This window comes from Solea solea, chromosome 4, assembly GCF_958295425.1.
Source record: "Solea solea chromosome 4, fSolSol10.1, whole genome shotgun sequence".
Taxonomy (NCBI): Eukaryota; Metazoa; Chordata; class Actinopteri; order Pleuronectiformes; family Soleidae; genus Solea; species Solea solea.
This window is the reverse complement of record NC_081137.1, coordinates 18,602,633-18,622,062: the sequence shown is the minus strand read 5'-3', so window position 1 is coordinate 18,622,062 and position 19,430 is coordinate 18,602,633. Positions and strand designations below refer to the sequence as shown.

Sequence of the window (19,430 nt, the reverse complement as noted above, 5' to 3'; positions counted from 1 at the left end):
CATGATGATATTTCACCGAATTTTCAAAGTCAAAGTGCTCGTTTCGATGTGGAACGACGTTTTGTTCACAATAACGACATATTTAGGATGCCGAAACAGAGAAATAAATATCAAATCCACTCAATAATAATAAAACACCAAACAAGCTCACATATGTAATTTAATGTTGCAAATTACAAAATTACAAACTAATGTCTCATTACTTTTAAAGATAATACCTTTAGTATTATATTCTGTCTGTATTCTATCACCTCACCGTGTTTAAAGGAAGATGGATGACACGTTTCTTACTTTTTTATAACAAGACATAAAGTGGTGGGCCGCATGTAATCGACTAGGGGGGCCACATGTGGCCCACGGGCCACCAGTTTGACACCTCCACTTTATTGCATTGACATGGCTTTGTCAAAAAACAAAAAACAAAACACACAATACAGAGTGTTTATTTGACCTCTCCATAATTACAGCCTATTCTTTTTTGCATTCCTCCAGACTTCACTGGGGTTTTATGTAAATGTATTATTGTGACTTCTTTTAAAAGTCATTTAATCCACTGATGACACCAAAGTTTCCCCCGCTTCCTGTCAGCAGCAGGCAGGTGCACGGCAGGAGCCCCGCGCGTGTGCCACAGGAGAGCCGGGCTGCTCCAGGTCTGACTGGCGCGCTAATTTCCTCCCAAATTGGCTGTAATTGTTGGTATTAAAATCCGGGAGAGTACAAGTGCCGCTCCTGTGCCCATTTGTGACAGAAAGCGGTGCGCGGTAATTTGTTGATACGGTGTTGTCATCACATTTCCAATCAGGCCAGTTAATGCGAAAGTGTCTTAATGTAGGCAGAATTCACGCTGCAATGCTATTAGGCAATTAGGCCGAGGGAGATGTTCGAGCGGAAGTTGTAATCCTCGGGCTGAAAGGACAGGATTTCCATCTGACCAGACGCAGCGACGACAAAATTCATTACTGGACTTCCACTTTGTTCTCCTGCATTAGATTGTAAACTATATTTTGTGAGCAGAGGCAGTGTGGCGACGACTCTCCATTTACGCAATTATTTAATGCTGCACCATCTTTTTAAAAGCTTTCATTAAATGTAACACACTGCTGCAACGCGTGTAGATTAAAAAAAAAAGAAAAGAAAGAAAAGAAGAAGAATAACTAAATTGTAGATCACAAGACACACGGAAGCGCACCAGGATAACAAGTTGCTTTCAGGGGAGGGGAGAGGGGAAATTAGAAAGTAAATGAAACAAATGGCGGTGAAATCGTCTTAAGGAGCAGTTGTTGAGGCGCGGCGATAAGCTGATTTTCCTGTGGCCATTTCATTAAGTGAAAATTTGAGCCGCTCAGGTGGTGCGTCACTTGGTTAAGTGGCGCGTTTGGATAAGAGGGTTTTTCTTTTGTAGCAGCAGCAGTGCGCCGACCTTTACGCACACATATATATATATACTGGAAAAAATACGCGTAAACCGAAGGTTTTCAATTGTACCTACATTATTTATGATGTTTCTGTGATGACTTATGATGCATCATAGATTATGTCTATACGATTGTCAGATTATTTATTTAATTTCTTCTTTCAGTAATAATCCATGTCAGTTGTAAGCAGTTGTTTCCAAATGTATTTATAGAACACATAAATAGATATATAAATAAATACATCAGTAAATACATAACTAAATAAGCAACATCTTAACAGGTCAGTGTTAAGAAAAAAATAACTTTAATTTGCTATTGGAATAATTATAGTTTACCAGTTAAACTATAGATTTTTTTTTGGATGTTCAGCTTTTGGTTGGACATATTCTTGCTGCTCATGCCTTTTTTGTTAGAAATGATCGTTCCTCTGTGGAGCTATAGTATTTAAGTTATCCAGTTTGTTTTTGTTTTTTTTCATAAAATAATTGCAATGTTTTACATAAAAATGGCTTAAATAATAAAAAAGATCTGATGGAGACTCAGCATTTGATGTGCTGCCATTATGTCATGAAGAGGCATGTGTGTGTGTGTGTGTGTGTTCAGCTGCAATTGCACTGCCTTTAAACTATACTCAGATTCTCTTGCTAGACAGAATAATCTTCTATAGGGCAAATCTACTTCCTCTTTCACTCCAACCTTTATAAATAAACACAATAATAATCCTTGTACAGTCAAGTGTACACACATGGAGTGTGTGTATATGGTAAAAATAATGACTCATGTTTCCTCCAGTCGTTTTTTTTATTAATTTAAAATCAATGAATCTTCTGATCCTTTATGTTCTACATGCAGGCAGGCAGCCTCCATGCAGCGCTCGGGATCATAATCCACTGCTTGCTCGGGGAGGATGGTCGAGAAGTGTTGTGTCTAATGTGAGTTAGTGCTCCTGGGGCATTCGTGCATCCTATAGGCACACATATAGAAGATACCTGGAAAGGAAAGAGAGGTCAGGGCTTTAGTGTCTGTCAGGAAATTTACATTAGATACAGTTTAAAATGAATTATTTAATAATCCTAAATTAAATGTTAATGACCAAACACATTGCAGAATGTACTGAAATTCAGTTTCCTAACATTCACAATTATGATGAATTGCAATTTTTGGACATAGACATGATACAGAGCTCTTCTTCTTCAGCATCTATGGAGCAGCTGCCATTATGGTCTGTTGGGAAATATTGGTGGTGCATAAAATCTATGCAGCAACATTACAGTCATATTATGTGTCTATGACACCCAATTCATAATGGAAATATTGGATGTAATCAAAGTGACACCTTGTGACATTTCTACATTAGTTTAGCCACTTGGGCAGTTTTTTCCTGATATCTTGGTTTAATGGCAAAATACAGAGCACATATAGGCAATATAGCTTAATATCACTTATTTAATGTACATGTATGAGTCGTATATGGCTATATGTATTGTTTGCAAAATACAACATACGCTCAGTTTTTCTTCTCTTCATGCCTACACATGTGTACATATATTAGTTTAGCCCATCAAATTACACAGACATAGATATAGTATTCTATCTGCTATATTATTAAACCTTTAAACTTTTAAAAAAAGTGTTTTATTCCAGTGTATTTTCAGCCTATTGCTAACACGATACAACGTACACCCGGAGTGACAAACCCTGAGATCTTTGACACTTTTGACGATAGAGAACAAGAGGAATCCTCGGCGGTTTTTGTCTCCCGTTTACCTGAAAAGAACGTGAGCACCACTGACACCCAGCCAATTATATAGGACCAGGAGAACCTCCAGTTTCCATAGCGTTTCCCATAGTAGTTAATAGTCACACCAGTGTACACGGCCATCGCTAGAAACACTAAAAAGCCTGTGAAAGGAGGGAAAAAAAAATGCAAGAATATCAGCAAAATCATGTCACTGATACTTGTAAGTGCATTGGCATTAAGAGCATCTTGAATCTCAATATTTGGAGGCTGAAATCAATTAAAAACAAATAATCCAAAGTACAAAAGTAGTGGTGGAGTTGCACTTACATGAGATGAAAAACAAAATGCCTGCAGCGAAGGTTTTGTCAAACCTGTCGAAGGACGAGTAATGAATGAAGGCCATGATGCCGATGATGATGCCGATGAAGCAGGCCAGGAGGGAGAGGATCATGAGGGCGCGGGTGGCGTCTAAGTGGGCTGTGGGCAAGGTCAGAGGTCAGTCACCGGCGGGGTCAGCAGCAAATCAACAGAGGTGAACGAGCTAACACGTCGTACCTGCTCACGGTCACCTTAACCAAATCAGTGGTGAAACACAAGGGTGGTGAATATGGACAGAGCAGATTTATAATTTTATTGAATATTAAAGGCAATGGAACGTGTGACACTGCACACCAGAACTGAATAGAGATGCATCTTAACACCTTTGCTCACCTTCCTAGACGATAAACTACATGTTTTCTTCATCACTTACTACCTATAGCTTACCAAATGTTATGTAACGCAGCTGCAGAGTTGAAAAAAACCCACTATAATGCTGCTTACACAGCTCCCAGTTCAGCATAAATATGTCGGTTAATGAGCTCTGCTGCTCTTCCAGGCATAGACTCACGTGTGTTGCAACAGGGAAGGAAAAAGCAGTTGATTATATTTGTAATGTACAGCACAACACCGTGATTAAATGCCTTCTTAAGAGGCTCAACGCTACTAACAGGCTTAGGTTTAGTTCTATGTAGGGGCCCCTTATGCTTTAGTGCCCCTAAAATTCTCTTTAAACGCCCCTGCTGAAATTGTCCCTGCAATTACTTTGACGTTGACTTTTAGTCTCCACCCACTGAGCTTCAGATCAGCTTCATCAGTGATAGGATTCCTGCCTCGGGAACAGGTCGACCCTCCGGTGATGCTATTTTAACCCTTTAACACAGAGGCCTCAAACTCGCGGCCCGTGGGCCATTTGCGGCCCGCCAATCATTTAAAAAAAACACGGCCCTCATTGTTTTATTTACAGATTCAGAGTTTTTACAGAGTTTTTTATATTAAACTATTTATTGTTCCATATCAAAATGAACACTTTTATTTTGAAATTATACAAAAATATGATCTCAAATATCTTTGTATTGTAAAAAATGTGACATTTCCCACTTCATGGCCCCCCTCCTGACGAGACTAGACACTAGACTAGAGTTTGAGACCCCTGACCCCCTTTTATGCGGCACTTGCGGCCCCCCCAGTTCATTTCATGTGGCCCGCCGCTTAATATCTAGTTATGATGACTTATTCCATGAGTTATTTTTCCAATTTCTAGATTAATTTTGCATCAAAATAAATACGTTTTTTATTCTGAACTTGAACTGTCCATAGCGAACACTTTTATTTTGAAATTCTGTGAAATATGGTTTTTCAATATCAATTTTAAGCTAATATTAAGGTGAATTTTCCTCCTGACCAGAGTAGATGCTCAGTGGCCCCCGGGTCATTTGAGTTTGAGACCCCTGCTCTTAATTGCACGTAGGTGTGAGAGTGAGAGTGGATGGTTGTTTGTCTCTATATGTGTGATACGATGGACTGGCAACCTGTCCAGGATGAACCCCGCCTTTCACCCTGTGTCAGCTGGGATTGGCACCACCACCCCGTTGACCCTCATGTGGATGATTGAGCGGTAGAAGATAAGACTTCCACCCAAATGCAGTTCTTTTTGCAAACAGTGGAGTCGCTGTGACTGATAGCTCTTCCTTTAGCCATCAACGCTACTTGGCTACACACTCACCGATGCTGTCGCTGTGCGGGAAACACTTCCCCGGCATACAGTAGCGCCACAGGCCCTGGTGCATGTAGTTGCTCGACTGCCGATACTGCATCCAGTAATCGGTTGCTGTGGAAACAATCAAGAGGATGTTCCCCACGCCTGCACAGAACAGCCCTCCACCCATGAAGCTGTACATCCTGCACCTGCAGACACACACACACACAAAGAGAACATAAGGTTGCTTAGACTCAGTGGTCAATGGATGGGCCCCCCCCCCTCTCCACACACACGCACTTCAGGGAGAGAGGGTGTAAGTGTCAGTAATTGCGTTGTAATGAACATATTATTTCCACTGGATTGGGCTGTGGGGTCACACCGGTATGTCTGTGTATGCTCCACTTTGTTCTCTGGAAGATCAGTCCCTGAAGAAGGCTTTACATACACACACACACACACACACAAGTCCAACTACTATCAAATGCAGTGATGCTTTGATACTTGATACATCTATCACTCATTGTTCCACCTGGGTGCAATATCCTGCAGCCGTCCTCGCTTCTCTCATGGAGGGTTGTCATTTATTTATTTATTTTTTGGGGTGGGAGTGGTGCGGGGTGGGGGGGATGGGGTGTGGTGGGGGAGAGAGATGATAGAAAGATATATCTTGTTATATCTGGAACCTGAATGGGATGCTCACTGAAGAGCTCTGTACTTCCACATTTCCCACCCGAGCGTCCTCTATGGCGATGCTCCAGCAGCTGTCCCAATCTAAACCAAAGCACCCTTTAAATCAATTGGATCCCCATGTAAAAGAAAAATAAATAAATAAATAAATAAATAAATAGTCTCGGAAGCACGATATCGTCTCATATGGACAATTTCAATAATAGGATTCAGAGTCAGTTTATTATGTCTCAGTGTAATCAACGTGAAAGTTAATTCACGGCGATTGTTCTGTCTTCAGTGATACAATCACGTCGTTTTAAACTCTCAATGGTTAGTTTTTTAACCGTCAAACGTCCACAGAGAAGAAAAAAATGCACGGGACAATATGCGATTTTATTTGCGATAAATAAAAAGGCACTCACGATAATCTGGACGCGGTGAATTAACGTTTTCCGCATAATTCAGAATAATGAAAATATGTCTCGTGCAAATGTCGTGTAGCTCGCCAACATGTGTCGCGACTAGTTTATTATTGAAAAAGTCACAAGGGGGAGCTATGTCTTTTCGGTCAGTCATTTCGGGACCTCATGATTTAACCCTGAGTGCTCACACGTGTGCACCCTTGGTAAATTGCAGGCGGGAATAATACACAACTCCTTATATGGACATCCTGGGCGGTGTGTGTTGAAAAAGAAAATGCATTTTTACATCTTCTTAGTGTTGTTGAGTCAAAAGAGTAGCAATAATTGTGCAAAGGTCACAAAATAGACTGTTTTTTCTTTTCTTTTTGTTCATAAAACCGAGCCAAGTGAACTTTGAAGTGTGACGTATTTCCAAATTTGACTAATTCAATCCGATTTTTCATTTCTTTTTAGTACTTTTTCCTCAGTTGTGTTTATATCGTTGTTGGATAGAAAGATTGCCTGTAGTTTGGGCTAAAAAAAATTCTTATAGCCTCTGTATGTACGTTTTAACATTGAAATGGAAAAACAACCTAAATGCTCCGTGTTCTAAGCGTTAAAATTGACAATTATTACAACAATCAAGATATTTGTAACCTAACATTGTCTCCACTGCTGTACAAAATCTGCTAATCAGTTCAAAAATACAAAAATACAAAGGAAGGAAACTTCCAGAAGAGTCACATTGAAAAAAGGTTCCATTTAAAACACTATAATGTAGACATTTTACAAGAAAACAAACTGAGACAGAATCCTGACGCAGCCCTGACTGACGGGTGCAAAGTTATCTGTGGAACTTCTCAGAGCTCAATCTCCACACAGGGAATAAAAGTGTCACAAAATGTAAGAAGAACATCATTAAAACATCCAAATATCTAAATGACCAACAGTCGACGGACAGGACAGAGTTCCTTCTTACCGTAGTTGACTCCGTCAGTGAAGACACGTGTGAAGACAGGGCTGCCGGACAAATTACAACAAGGCTGCAGTAACGCCAACACAGGCAGTTTTACAGCGAGCAAACAGCTCTAGGATTTGACAGGGTGAACACAGGGGGGAAAGGGGGCCACGACAAACACAGCGCTGAGACAATGGCCCCGGGGCCGAGCTCGGGCCAATCAGCGGCCGCCAGTTTTTGTGGTTTGGGAATCTGCTGAAAAAACAGAAAGAAGCTTGGCAAGCTGAAGGGAGACTGATGACTGTGTGCTTTTAATTGAAAGTGGAGGGCTGAACTGGATTTAGAGAGGGGGGAGCAGTGGAGGCGTGAAATGCTGATTTTTGGCTTGTTTGAAAGCAAACACTGTCACTGTGTTTCAAAAGTAAACTTATGTTCAAATGTTTTTATGTTATCCATGTGTTTCTGCACTGGGATTACATGTAGCATTGAGTGCTGTCAATCCCTTTTATATTATGATGTGAAAAAAGTACTTTAATCTGTATTGAACACAAATAGTAAAGTAGTGTAATGTAAAGCTGGATTTCACTGTTTACAGACAATGTATTCACTTTTTTTCCACCATTAACTGGACAGCAACAGCATGGTTTTATCACTTATTTTCATCTGCCAACCAGATTTCATCACTTTTGACATCTCTCATGAAGAAGTAGAATATTTTAACCTCATTTAAACACAACAACATACAGTATTTATTTACAGGGTGCTCTTCTACATGTTTACATAGGAAATATTTATTACCTGACATCGTTTTAAGGCTAAATGTCACACATTTAATGTGCTTTAATGTTAAAATAAGTGACTTTCTAAGTAGCTGTTTGCAGTGTTTCCACAAGAGCTGAAACAATTACTCGATGAATCGAACACTAAATCAACTAGTTTGATAATCGATGAATCGGTTTGAAGCTTTTTTCATGATGTTGTTTCAGCTTCTTAAACCATTTGTAGACTACGGAAAATAAGATAAGATAAAATAGTCCTTTATTAGTCCCTCAGTGGGGAAATTTACATTGTCACAGCAGCAAAGACAGTAAAGATAAAAAATAATAAATAATAATAAACATGCATTTCCAAGAAAGTACAATATAGAAAGATATTAACAAAAAGAAAGTTAAAATAGAATGTAGAATGTACATTATAGACACTTTTTCCGGAATACATACAGTATGGGCTTGATATTTACAGTATAAACAAAGATTGAACATGGGATATAATGTCTGGAAAAGTGGGAAACTAATATGAAGAGACAAAAAATGTGTTTACTCTTGGGTTCAGATCTAAATATTTAATTGTTTGTGTTAAGTTTGTTGAAGGAAAGAAGTCACAAATGTCACAACTACCCACATGGACTCAAACTGTGGTCTGGATGTCTACAATTCTGCCTTAAATCCTAACTAATACTACACTAACTTTGAAAACTGAGAGCACTCATTTGTCCATAATATGTCCTATTTTCTCGAAATGTCGAAATTGGCTTTCACAATTGGTAGCAAACGAAGGTAAACAGGACTGGTTGGATGTTTGAGGGAGCGGCTCACACCGGTGCTGCTCCCCTTCGCCGTGCTCTAACCTGATGTTTCCTTCATTTGGACCATCATCTGGCTGTGTTTGCCCCTGTGCTGTGCCTCTTTCTCATATCCTGCCTGGCCTTTTCTTTGCTGTCGACACACACAGGCACAAACCCTGAAGATGAAAGGAGAAGAGTAGCTCCATTAACTGCATTACAGCAAGTTGCTCAGACCAATTGACAACAAAATGCCCCCAGAAAAAGCATTTTCCTCCCTGAGATTTGAGTGCTGTACTTACATCTAACTTCATTTTTATAGACTACAGCCTATTTTCTTCCATCTGGAGTGTGGCAGCCAGGAGGGCATTTGATATCCTCCCATGCACCATCAAAGTGGACAATATGCCTCTGTGACAGCACAGAGCAAATCCACATTTTCTTGAATCCATCCAGCTTTTGAGAGATTAATTTTGTTATGGAAAGTCTACATTTATGCGGTATCATCGGTGGGTAAGGAGCTCATGATGCAGCACTCGGGAAGGCAGTAATGCCACACACGGGTAATTACAAAGAGTGCACGTGTCTTGGCGCGTCTGCATTGTCGTGTGGGTGAAGTCACAGAGCTTAGGCACGTGGAAAAAGAATCCTTCCCACACACGGGGCTTGTTGTCGTGCACCTGCTGCTGCTGCTGATGCTGCTGATGCTGCTGCTGCTGCGTGATGAGACTTCATGTCGTCGTGTTGTAAAGCTTTGTCTGTCGGAAGCAGTTCTCCACTCCATTTTGTAGTTACAGTATTACACACCTCACTGCCCGACTTAATATTTTGAGGAAACGCATTAAGCGTATACTTCTTAAACATAATATTAGCATAACTGTTGAGTCGTAAGAAGCTTGCAAAGCACAGGGCAACTCACGAATGGCTGCATTTTGGGGCAATTGGAATGAATTTTGAGATTCGAATCTTTAACCCTTAGAACACAGAGCATTTTGGGTGTTTTGTACAGATTAGAATGTACAATATAGAGTGTCAAAAAGAAAAGAAAAGCTGTCTAATTTTGTGACGTTTGCACAATTATTGATACTTTATATCACTACTAAACATATGTGATGTAAAATGAATCATAACTTTGACTTTGTTGTGTGATGATAAAAAAGTCAGTTATGTATCAATTGCAATTGAATTAGATTGGTGTCAATATTTTCAAACAACCCAAGCGAGCAATAAAATATCGATTTAATCATTCAAAATGATTGTATTTTATTTAAAAAAAAGCTTGTTTTTTTAAATACTACTGAGTTTTGGAGCGACAACTCAATGGACGGACAATATAATTGTCATTTTCAGTTTGTCAGATTATAAACGTTAGACACTTGCATTTATTTTGTTCCAGACGTACAACGACTCCAAGCCTGTGACTACTCCCAGCCCAAACTCAGTAGCCAATCAGCAGGCAGCTTCCTAAGGCCCGCCCACGGTCAGAATCGACAAGCGTATTTTCAAACAATTAAAATACATTCTTTTCGAATTTTTAGATCATTATTCACTTTGCTTCTTAAAAAGTCTAATTCCACAGAATCCATCCTTCAATTTCCCCCTGATTGTCTTTCTCTGAATAATTCTGTTTGCATCACCATGTCTGTGTCTCCACACGTTCAGTCCACTTTCTCCTCACATACAGAGAATCCTATCAATGAGAAGCTTCCGTTCGTCCATCGCTGAGCTAATGGCGTCAGATGACCTCTCATTATGGACAGAACCTCCAAATTACAGCAGCGACACGGCTGCTCGACAGCTATTTACGTACGTCTGTGCATGTATGAAGAGAACAGAGATGTGAAAAAGCCGCATGTGCTGTTCACCAAGACACAAGGCCAAAAAAAGAAAAAAAGAAAAAAGAAACTGTAATGGCCTCTGAAAGTTACGGACATTAGTGTGTAAAATGCTTTTAAATCTTTACGTCGCAGCCACGCTTTGCCTAAATGCCCGAATCAGCTGCTCTGAATGGAATTTTCAAGCCTTCAAATGGTTAATTTGTGCAAAAGTGCTTTCAGTGTTTGCACAGCAAATGAACGGCAGCTCTAATCATAAGAGCATGCGGATGGCTGTGCCTCTCTGCAGCCACCCATGAGACGGCCGTGTGGACGGGGGAGAAAAACCTTTCCACTTAACCACTTAAATGAATATATCAAGAAACTAATTTGCCATTTTAATTGCGTGATTTAGGGAGACGCTACTTCACTTGCCCCTCTTCCATCTTGGTTGATTTCCAATGTGAGCGCACATTAGATTGATCTATGAAAGACTGCAGAAATCACAACACTTAAGTCTTTTCATTTTCCCCCTCTAATTAAATAATTGAAATTCCTGTCAGTGTCTGCACTTAAGCCGCACACAAACATCGCCGGCATGCTGTGTAGCTGAGTGAGTCGTGAAAACAGGGGGCTCGTGTTTATCTTCCTTTTTTCTTTTTGTCTTCCAAGAGCCACAGATTCATTCCATCTGTCAAAGCCCCGAAATAGCACAGTACATCAATTTTGTTGAGATTTGCCCATCCCATTAAGTGATTGCTTGCAGAAATGGCAGGGGACATTTCTTCTGATACATTCCCTGAAACAGCGCTGGCAGACATTAAGGACACATTATTGAGTCCCATTTTCTCCCAGCCACAAGGATATCCATTAGAGTGGCACACAGCCCTAAATTTTTCCATTTTCTCCCTCACCAAGCTTGACTTTACACATTATTTCTGCCTCTGTTTTGTAATTTGCAGCCACAAATTATATCAGGGAATAGCCATCTCGCACCATGTAGCTCCTCTTCCCAGGGCTATTTGCCAAGACTTGATTTTGAAGTGTCAAAATGGGCCCATCGTTAGGACTAATCATGACTGACAGCGCGGTGTTTTAAAGTCCATACAAGTTGGTCCCACACTGGAAACTTTGTGTGCGTGTGTATGCGAGTGTATTTTGTGGCAGTGCACTAGAGTGACATGCACTAAACTAAACACAGATACATTTATTTGCGTTTTCTCCACTCTCCTAATAAAAATGGGAGTGTGAGAGAAAAGGTAACTGCATCGCAGTGGGAGCATGTGAATGAATAATGTGATCTAATCCGGTGGAAAATGCAGCCGCAAGGCCACCGATGGAGGCGGTGACTGTGCCACGAGTTTGCTTCTGTGCAGGCTGAAGATTTTATTGTCAGTGGCTGTAGGAGCCAGCATTGAGTTTGTTTAGTTTAAATGATTTTTTTGTTTATTATTTGTTACAGTGTTATTTGTTAGGTATTTAACCGTTAAAGTCATTATGATGCTGCTGTGCTGTGTTTATTTACATTCTATTACTGAGTCGGATTAAATTTGAACAGGAAACACAGTACGTAGGTGTAGGGCTTTTATTTTATTTGAAGGAAGTGACTTTGACGTCAATTTTATTTTATTTTTTTCAATCACAATGTCCTCTGTTGTTGTGGTATTGAGGCATGTATCTCAGATCCACTGTCTGATGATCAAATAACACATTTAGCTCTGGAAATTTTTTGGGTGTTGATGTTATTTAAACCTCTATTTTTTAGATATGTACTGAAAATATCCAGCAATTTCTGCCGTTACATTACTGTTAAATCTATTAAATCTTCATCATTCACAACCTGGAACATTAACGGAATATCTATCTTTATTTGTTGTTGATCCGAGAAAGGCTTATGAGGATACATGTGGATGAAACACAGAAACCTGCCTACAGCTAACCACTTTGGATGGCTTTGGAATTCAGTTTACATTTGCCACTGCAGTGGCTTCAAATTCCACTGTTGCAAACTGTAGTAATGCGGCACAATGTAGCCAGGTTTATTTCCACCACTCACCGATGCTCCGTTTTCACCAAGTGATACAGTTCAGTGCAGTATATCATGCAACTATTTGAGTTTGCTTAAAAGTAGTGAGTCCTGTTGCCACCAGGTGGTTCAGTTTGGTTCACTTTATTGCATTGTGCAATTTTTTCCTTTGGCAAATGTTGGGGAAAAAAAGGCAATAATATGACCATAGATTGTTAATGTTTCCATCACCGTCCCGTCTTAAACTGCCGTTCTTCATCCTTATATTTATGTAAAATTATGTAAAATTAAGTTTCCCTCTCAAATTTGTCTCTCTGAAAAAAATGTCTTTATTTTATTTGGATGTAAAATGTTTCTTGCTTTGAATATTATTTGCACCAGCATTTGATAGTCCTTTATTTGTCCCACAGTGGGGAAATTTACATTGTTACAGCAGCACATACAGTAAAGATAAAGATAATAAATAATAAACATGCATTACCAAAAAAGAAAATTACAACATAAAAAGATATTAACACTTAGACACTTAAATTAGTTAAAATAGAATGTAGAATGTATGTGTATATGTGTAACTATAATGATACGCTACTATTTACTGAATACTGACATCCATCCATCCAACAAGGCTGTGCTACAACAACGACAGCTACTCTTTAGACGAATAATACTGTATAATCATCATTAGGAGAAGAAGAGTATCAGTTACACTGACCTCAATGCAATGCTCACACATTCAGCGACAACTCCATCCCATTGTGCCATGATACACGACAATACCTTGGAGGAAAGAAAAAAAAGAAAGAAGAGAGAATGCATTCAAGACCAGATCCACCACCAACAAACAGGTCAAGCCTTTTCACCGTGTTGTGGAGAGCACAATCACAGAGGCATCAGAAGGCAGCTCAAAGGCCACAGGACCCCCCTGCCGCGCTGACATTCTCATCGTGCCTTGCCCATTAATTCTGTCATTGTTGCTGCCCCGGCCTCCCGGAGTCCTATCAAAGACTCAATAACCACTGCTTAACCAAAGTCCACTGCCAATTCTCCCCTCTCTTTCTGCACTCCCTCTCTCCCTCTCTCTCTCCATAAACCATGCAGCAGCATGCGGGTGTGCGCGGGAGCGACTGCCTTTCACTCCCCGACATAGCTGAGTTGAAAAGACCATTATTACCCTGTAATTGTGGGAGTCAAACCCAATTAAGCAAATCTGTATGGGGGCAGATGCCGCCTTACCTCCTCCTCCCTTCCTCCTCCTCCCCCCCTCCAACACTTCGTTTACCCTTTTCTCCCCGCTTGCTGTCACTCCACTTAGGCCGACTTGATCTCTGGTGCAGGCTGAACAAGCGGCGGCTCGGACCCCCTGGCCAGCGGGGACATGCTGCTAATTGAGTTCTTGCTGGTCATTTGCTACTTCCAAATGAGCAAGAAGAAAAACAGAGAACTGTGCGCCTCGTCTGCTGCCGAAGGCCTTGGGAAGGACAAGAAGGAGAAGGAGAAGGACAAGTGGGAAGCAAGGGCAAAAAAAGAGGCGAATGAAAGACATTTAATCCACAGGGGAAGGCGGGGAGAAAAGAAGGGCTTAGGCCTGTTCGGCTGCTCCAGCAGGGATCCACACGACGGCGAGGGACTCCCAACGCCAACAGCAAATGCTCTCATTCACACGGCGTGTTACCCCCCCGAGTCTGACACTTCCTGTCTGTGAGCAGCCCGGCTCTGAAATTAGGAAAGTAGAACTAAGGCAATGTTCACGCTCATGTGGATTACATCTGAAAACACATTTTGTTTCTTTGTGCTACTTTTTGTTCCTCTGACCCACAAAGCAGGTGTGTCGGACACGTAGTGTTTATACTGTTTCTTGTGAGAAAATTGGACTGAATTCCCATAAATTTCCCTCCCTCTTTTGGTTCACACTTTATTTACTTAATATCATATTGTATTTATTTCACTGTGAGATAACTCACCATGTCAGGGAAGACTCTTCATAAACAGTATAAAAGTATATATGTCTTTCTTTTAGTGACAATACTTTAAATGGAAGACATTGAGTCACATGTAAGGCTACATGTTTTAATATGAAATAGACAAATGCCTTCTGAAATTAAACATGTAATAAGAGAGAGTAAAAAAGAGTTTAATTCAATATTTCTATCTTTACACACCACACTGAATATATACCAAATTCTATGAACTTGAAGATTTTAGTTATACTTAATACTTTAATTACTACGTAATTCTGATTATGATCTGTTTAATCTGTTTAAAATGTCAAACGTGCTCTGTAAATAAAGTTTGTTATCGTGTTTTATATTTATCTTTTGACAGTTGCTATCGTGTGTAATGTAGTTTCACTTGTAGTTGTTATGTATATGCGTTTGTTATGTCATTTTAGCATGTAGTTCTGTTTTAGTGTCGTTTTTATGTGGGGTTGATCATGTAAAAGCCCAACTAGGGACAAGAGTAGCAAACTAGCAATAGCTATAAATTCTATTCTATTCTATGATATTGTAAATAAAGATAAATACACATGCACGTACAATATCAAAGACAAGTCTGTAATTCCCCAACAATAATAAGCTAAAGTAAAACTGGAACTAACAAAGCCTTGTTCATAAACCACTGACATTTGTAAGAATTAATAGCCGACACTGAAAAAAAGCAGAACTTTAACCCCTACAATATGACATATTCTGGCAAAACTAATTCATTCTGGACATGAAAGAAGAGGTTAGGTTTTTTTAACCCTAACCCTAACGTCACTGTCATTTCACTTCCTGTTCGCAGTGCAATCAGCGCATTGCTTGCACCTGTCGTGCCACGCCCACTCTCCTCACCTGCAGCTCGTTAGTTTCCCTACATATAAACACAGCAGATAGGCTCACTTTTCATCTTACATCCACCATGTTGTCTTGCAGTTTTTTTGCCAAGCTCGCCAACATCTACTTGATCTAACCTGTTTTGTGTCCTGACCCTAGTTTCTCGCCTGCTGTTTATCAGATTTATTTGCCTTTTTGGACTGAATCGCTGTTTTTTTTGACCCCTGACAAGTAAGTTGTGCTGAACTGAACACTGAATTGACATTTGTCATTTTGGGTTAATTTTGGGTTCTTCTCTGCCACTACACTCCACACTTCATTTCTTTGTTTGTTCCATAACATTTAGTTAACGTAGATAATAACTGGCAATGGGAGTTTGCATGTAATATGCACACGTTCTATTGTTTTTAGTGTAGTTCAACACGTGTCATTGACAAAAAGCCTCCTGTTGTAATTTCACCATAAAGCTTCCCCAGCTGATTTCTTACATAAAATGGACTCATATTGACAAGTTTTTGGAAAGGTACGAGTAATATTGTTTAATTAAAGTTGCACTAACTTGAGTTGCAGTCTGATGTCCGAAATGAGTCCAAAATGACCGTCTGGACTTTGTAGTTTTTGCTTATTTAACCATAAAAGGCCCAGAAAATGTCCTGTGAGTAAGTGCTTTTCGCCAATTTTAACTTACAATATCTCCCAGTTATTTCCAATTTACTTCATGTTAAAATAGTGTATTAACAATTTAAAATGAAGAAAAACCATGTACTGTACATGAACGTCTGATTTTGTGTGTTAAATTTGAACAGTGTAAAACATATTTAAAGTAAAAGTAGTTTGACTCTTTGTCTCAATGTCCAAAAAGAGGCAAAAAAAATGTAATATTTGGTTCCATTGTCAAATCCCTGGGAATAAGGAATAATATGTGGTGTTATACACATAGTAAAATAAATAACCAGAATAAAAGGTTATTTTGTGCAAGATTTTAAATTCATCTAATGTAATATCATATTAGGAACTTTGCACAAAATGGCTCATTTGCACAATATTATATTTGCCAATTCATTGTAATATAACATTTTATTTCACTCACATGTGTGGTTTGCTTTAACTCACATTTTTCCTTCTATGCATTTGAACGCAAGCTACAAATGTACGTCAAGTAACACACTATAGAAAATATGTACCCAAGTGGAGGACCAGGGCCGCCAAACAGACCCAGCAATCAATCAGTCAATCTTCTCCGTCTATTCAACAGGTATTGAACTAATTACACAGCGAGAGTGGTTACAATGTGAGAAAAACAATGATTCATATTGAGCAGTTACTGCAGCCACTTAAGCCCTGTCCTGCACTCATACGAAGCCGCTGAACAAGCGGGACATTGTCCGGGGGTTCGGTCCCAGTGGGTATCACACCAAATAAGAGCACTCATCCAGTTGATTTGAATGTGTGTGATGTCACGCCTCCTTTCAGCGGGCGCTTCTTTGGCTTCAGAAAGAGCAGGTCATCATGGGTCAGCAGACGCACACACACACGCTAACAGGCTGCGTATGTGCGCGTCGCTGTGTGGTTGTTCACTGGGCGGGTTTGTTGTTTTATGAGTTCCAGCAGGGTCTTTTGGGGGGTTAAGATATACAGGCCCAATCCTGGACCTCATGTGGTTCTGCACAACCCCAGTTCCCCCCCACAGTACGCAGACACTCTAAAACCTGGGAGTTCTCCTCCCCGACTGTGACACGGCTTAATCCCCTTTAACCCCTACAAGTCTAACTATTTGTCCTCCTATAACAATAATAATCATAGTAATAATAACAGCTGATGATCAAATACATTATTTAATTGTTGAGTCAAGTGGGACCGAGCAGTAAAATACTAGCATAATAACTCCAAATTTTTCCCTTTGTCTTACCTTAAATGAAGTACCTTCTTACAAAACATATTATGAACTACCTGAAACTTCTTGTTCCTAAATTTAACGTTTACAGATCCCAGTGGATCTACAAAGGCACAACACATTTAGTCGCAGGTATCTGGAACCAAAAAAATATAGTATTAGTCCTAAAAAATTCATCCTGTGGGCCGATATTGGACTCTGGTGGGCCTGTTCTGGCCCTTGGGCTATATATTTGACACCACTGGCCTAACCCTAAACTTAATCCAACCACAATTTAAATCTGTAAACTGTAACAGTTCCACAGAAATGAGGTTTTGCCTCATTAGGGCCAGGTTCTGGTTTCGGAAGAGGATTTGGGCCACATTTCTTTTTGGAAACAAAATGAAAAAAACTTTTTTTTAAATTTTTTATCAGAATTCTGAATTTGATCTCATAATTCATGCTGTTTTATTTGCCCTAATACTCTTCCCTAAGATTCTGACTTTAATCTCACAATTCTGAGAAAAAAAAATCAGACTCTGATCATAATCTCACAATTCTGAGAAAAAAAAGTCAGATTCTGATCATAATCTCACAATTCTGAGGAAAAAAAAGACAGATTCTGACTTTAATCTCACAATTCTGAGGAAAACAAAGTCAGATTCTGATTATAATCTCACAATTCTGAGAAAAAAAGTCAGATTCTGATTATAATCTCACAATTCTGAGAAAAAAAAGTCAGATTCTGAATATAATCTCACAATTCTGAGGAAAATAATGACAGATTCTGACTTTAATCTCAGAAATCAGGCTGTTTTACAAAACAAAATTTACATTTGGCCCTAAACTTGTCACATCCAAAAGTGATTACTTTTAAAAGACTCCAATGTTTTAAATTCTCAATTAACCTCATGTTTTGCGAACTGTTTACCTCTGACATGGTCGCGTTGTCGTGTTTGTAACATCAAACCCGACATAATCTGGACATGTCACAGATTTAATCAGTCGCATGCATCAGGAAATATCTAATCTCTTGTCAATAGATCAATAAATCATTGACCACCTGCACATTATGCGGCAGGGCTTCACTCACGGCAGCCCGACCTCACGTCTTCAGACATATTAATCACTGCACTCAGTAATTGTCAGCGTGGTTTCCATGTGTAAACAGCCAATTAATATAATATCCCCTCAGATGTCTTGATGCTGTTGCCACCTCCGTCAATCAGGGCTAATGGCAGCGAGGGAACAAATGCAGCACTTGCAGAGACAATTAAAGAGGCCAACAGTCAGTAATTAAGCAGTTCATAAGGCAACCTCATTAATTATCCCCTTCACTGGCTGCTGCATTCTCCGGACATCCTGATTACATGCTTATTGTCTGTGAATCCTATGACGGGAAATGTTCCTCGCCGCACTTCCTAATGGACTCTAAAGGAGGAGTCGTTTACAAATGGCTTTATTAGGCAGAGTGCCCGCGTGGACCTTTAAAATGTTACTTGAAAATGCAATTTCACCTGCCGTTTATAGGAGGCTTTCATGCACTTAAGAAGAGGTCATACTAACAGCAATATAATTAGAAGTCCGCCTTTTACGGAGTCGGTCTGATTTGAAAAGCGTTACACACCTTTTCTCCTCCATTCAGCATTAATCAGTCACTTTCAGGGGAGATTGCCAGGCTTGTGAAAGACAAAATGTCATTCTGGCTGGCCGCTGCATGAGGCTCCTTCTGGGAGTGGATTTGTTAGACGTATGTATGGGGAGAGTTGAAAAGCTTTGTGGCGTGTGTTAACCTACTGTAGGTGAGGGCAGACTTTTGATTTTCCTGTACTGGGGAGAACTGAGGGGGTCAAGCAGCACTTAAAAATCACAGGTGTCACTTCAGAACAAATGTGAAAGAAACTTGATTTATACAGAAAATCACCTGCCTATAAAAAAAAGAATTAATTTCCGAGCTTGAAAGCATATCCAGAGAGAAAGCGAGGGAGGGAAACGCTGTTCTTTGTCCCCCCCCTTTTTTTTTTTTTCTCTGAAAATTCATGCACATGTATGGAGAGAGAAATCCATAATCGCGATTTGCGACGCTAAAACAATCACCCACAAGCCCGCGACAAAGCCAACACAAACTATTAGCACATT

The 19,430-nt window shown here is 39.8% G+C and overlaps 1 protein-coding gene across 1 annotated transcript; it reads right to left on the bottom strand.

Moving 5' to 3' along the window:
* Positions 1 to 2,205: 2,205 nt before the first annotated feature.
* On the bottom strand, positions 2,206 to 7,385 carry lim2.1 (lens intrinsic membrane protein 2.1). The gene is made up of 5 exons (XM_058626444.1): positions 7,226 to 7,385; positions 5,201 to 5,382; positions 3,484 to 3,633; positions 3,183 to 3,317; positions 2,206 to 2,404 (listed from the first exon to the last, which is right to left on the bottom strand). Exons 2-5 carry the CDS (start codon positions 5,373 to 5,375, stop codon positions 2,343 to 2,345), a joined length of 522 nt encoding a protein of 173 aa, XP_058482427.1. The 5' UTR covers positions 5,376 to 5,382; positions 7,226 to 7,385; the 3' UTR covers positions 2,206 to 2,342.
* Between the last annotated feature and the right edge of the window lie 12,045 nt (positions 7,386 to 19,430).

Coding starts and splice junctions, on each gene's coding strand:
- lim2.1 (XM_058626444.1), bottom strand. CDS start 5,375: ATGTACAGCTTCATGGGTGGAGGGCTGTTCTGTGCAGGCGTGGGGAAC. Junction 3,318..3,483: donor CATTTTGTTTTTCATCTCAT/GTAAGTGCAACT, acceptor CTCCTTTCACAG/GCTTTTTAGTGTTTCTAGCG. Junction 2,405..3,182: donor GGTGCTCACGTTCTTTTCAG/GTAAACGGGAGA, acceptor TTTCCTTTCCAG/GTATCTTCTATATGTGTGCC.